This window comes from Metarhizium robertsii (assembly GCF_000187425.2).
Source record: "Metarhizium robertsii ARSEF 23 chromosome Unknown MAA_Scf_2, whole genome shotgun sequence".
NCBI classification, from domain to species: domain Eukaryota; kingdom Fungi; phylum Ascomycota; class Sordariomycetes; order Hypocreales; family Clavicipitaceae; genus Metarhizium; species Metarhizium robertsii.
In genome coordinates, this window is record NW_011942160.1 from 4,011,074 (window position 1) to 4,012,720 (window position 1,647).

General features: G+C 46.7%; 1 protein-coding gene across 1 annotated transcript; it reads left to right on the plus strand.

The window, feature by feature from the left end:
• Nucleotides 1-198: 198 nt before the first annotated feature.
• MAA_05276 (gag protein) lies at nt 199-1,623 on the plus strand (the record flags this gene model as incomplete). The annotated part of the gene is made up of 1 exon (XM_007823274.2): nt 199-1,623. The coding sequence occupies one exon, from the start codon at nt 199-201 to the stop codon at nt 1,621-1,623; it is 1,425 nt and encodes a 474-aa protein (XP_007821465.2).
• Between the last annotated feature and the right edge of the window lie 24 nt (nt 1,624-1,647).

The following is a 1,647-nucleotide window of genomic DNA, read 5'->3' on the forward strand; positions in this document are numbered from 1 at the left end:
GAAGGAGGTAAGAAACAGCTTAATGCTACTAACCAACAGAAGATCGAAATCTCCGAACCAGAGGTAGAACACAAAAACCTAAGCTGGACCTTCTGCTACGACGACAACTGTTATATCCACCTCAGTAGCAAACAAGGAACCGGATGGTTTCCAAAAGAACCCAAGAAACCGAAGAAGACACAAAGACAAATAAACCGGATGTTGGGAATCACGACACCACCACCACGAAAACCAGGACACGAAAAGCTACGAAGGATACCAACGCCAGAACTTGAGGAAATACGCGCAGGAATTCAAGCAGCGCGACAAGCGGCACAAGAGGACCTGGACGAACAATCAATGGAAAAAAGAACTCTCGCAATGACGGGACGCAAAGAACTCCATGAACCAAAATCGCCAGAATACTTGGACGAAGACTCGCACCAAGAAATCCTCGATTGGGTGCGACAACAAGCAGAAGCAAGGAAGGTTCGAAGGGAACAACAATATAGGGAGGAGCAAGACGCACAAATCCTCACCACCTTCGATGAACCCGAGGATAGAGTAAAAGAAATGAGCGTCGATGACGACTGCGCAATCCTAGACACTCCAGAAGCGTCCGAAGACGAACAGAGCGAGGAAGAAACGCCTGCAAGGCTAACAGCGACCCAAGAGCAGGCGGTACAACGACATTTTCCCGCACCAACAGGAAAACATTTCGCAATTCCTATTATTGCGGTGGACACCACCACAATATTGAGAAACCCGACACTATGGTACCCAGAGAGGGAAGAAGGGGACGACCCCAGACTCTCACCAAGACATAAAGACCATACACGATTAGCATGGGCATCATGCATATTCATGATGTGTCAAGCACATTTTACAACCAAGGCACGACTGGATGCATTTCCAATCAGGATGAGAGGATATCCGATCAAAGCACCATACTTCCGATGGGAACTCCTAGAATGGAGAGTGAAGATAATCAATGACGATCAAACGATGATCTTGGAACCCGATTCGAACACACCCATCAAATGCCGAGCTCATACAGATCCTACGGACGTATGCGAATCAGACACATGCCAGTTACACGTATATACGAAGAACAGGCAGTGGCACCAGTATGTGTATGAGGGAAAGATCCCAACACACAGAAGAGAGTTACTACTCAAGTCACCTCGATGTGAAACAAAAGACCACATGGTATGCCCACTACCAAATTGTTCAGAACATATGGTAGATAAGGCCAGAGAATGGCACAAGTGGCAATGTGGGACACCAGCAGCATACAAACGGACACAGCGAGCATTAGACATACTCGAACAGAGAGACCCCAGGGGAACCACAGAATCAACATACCACAATGAACAACAGTTGGATAAGTGGTACAACGAACAGAAGTTCAACCCCAGATGCAACAAGAAATATGCGGTAAACTGCGACAATCCAAGATGCGAGAAGCATGGAGAAATGAAAGACCAAATTTACAATCGCCTATGTCAAATGTTTAACGATGGGTTTTGCTTTAAGCACCCACAAAACGGAACTGGACCTACGGAATGGTACCAGGAAATGAAACGACAAATCGCAGAAGAATCTATTCCGGAAGACTCAAAAAACGAGGCACGCCATCTGTAAAAGGGCTACAGGCTGGCACGAAGA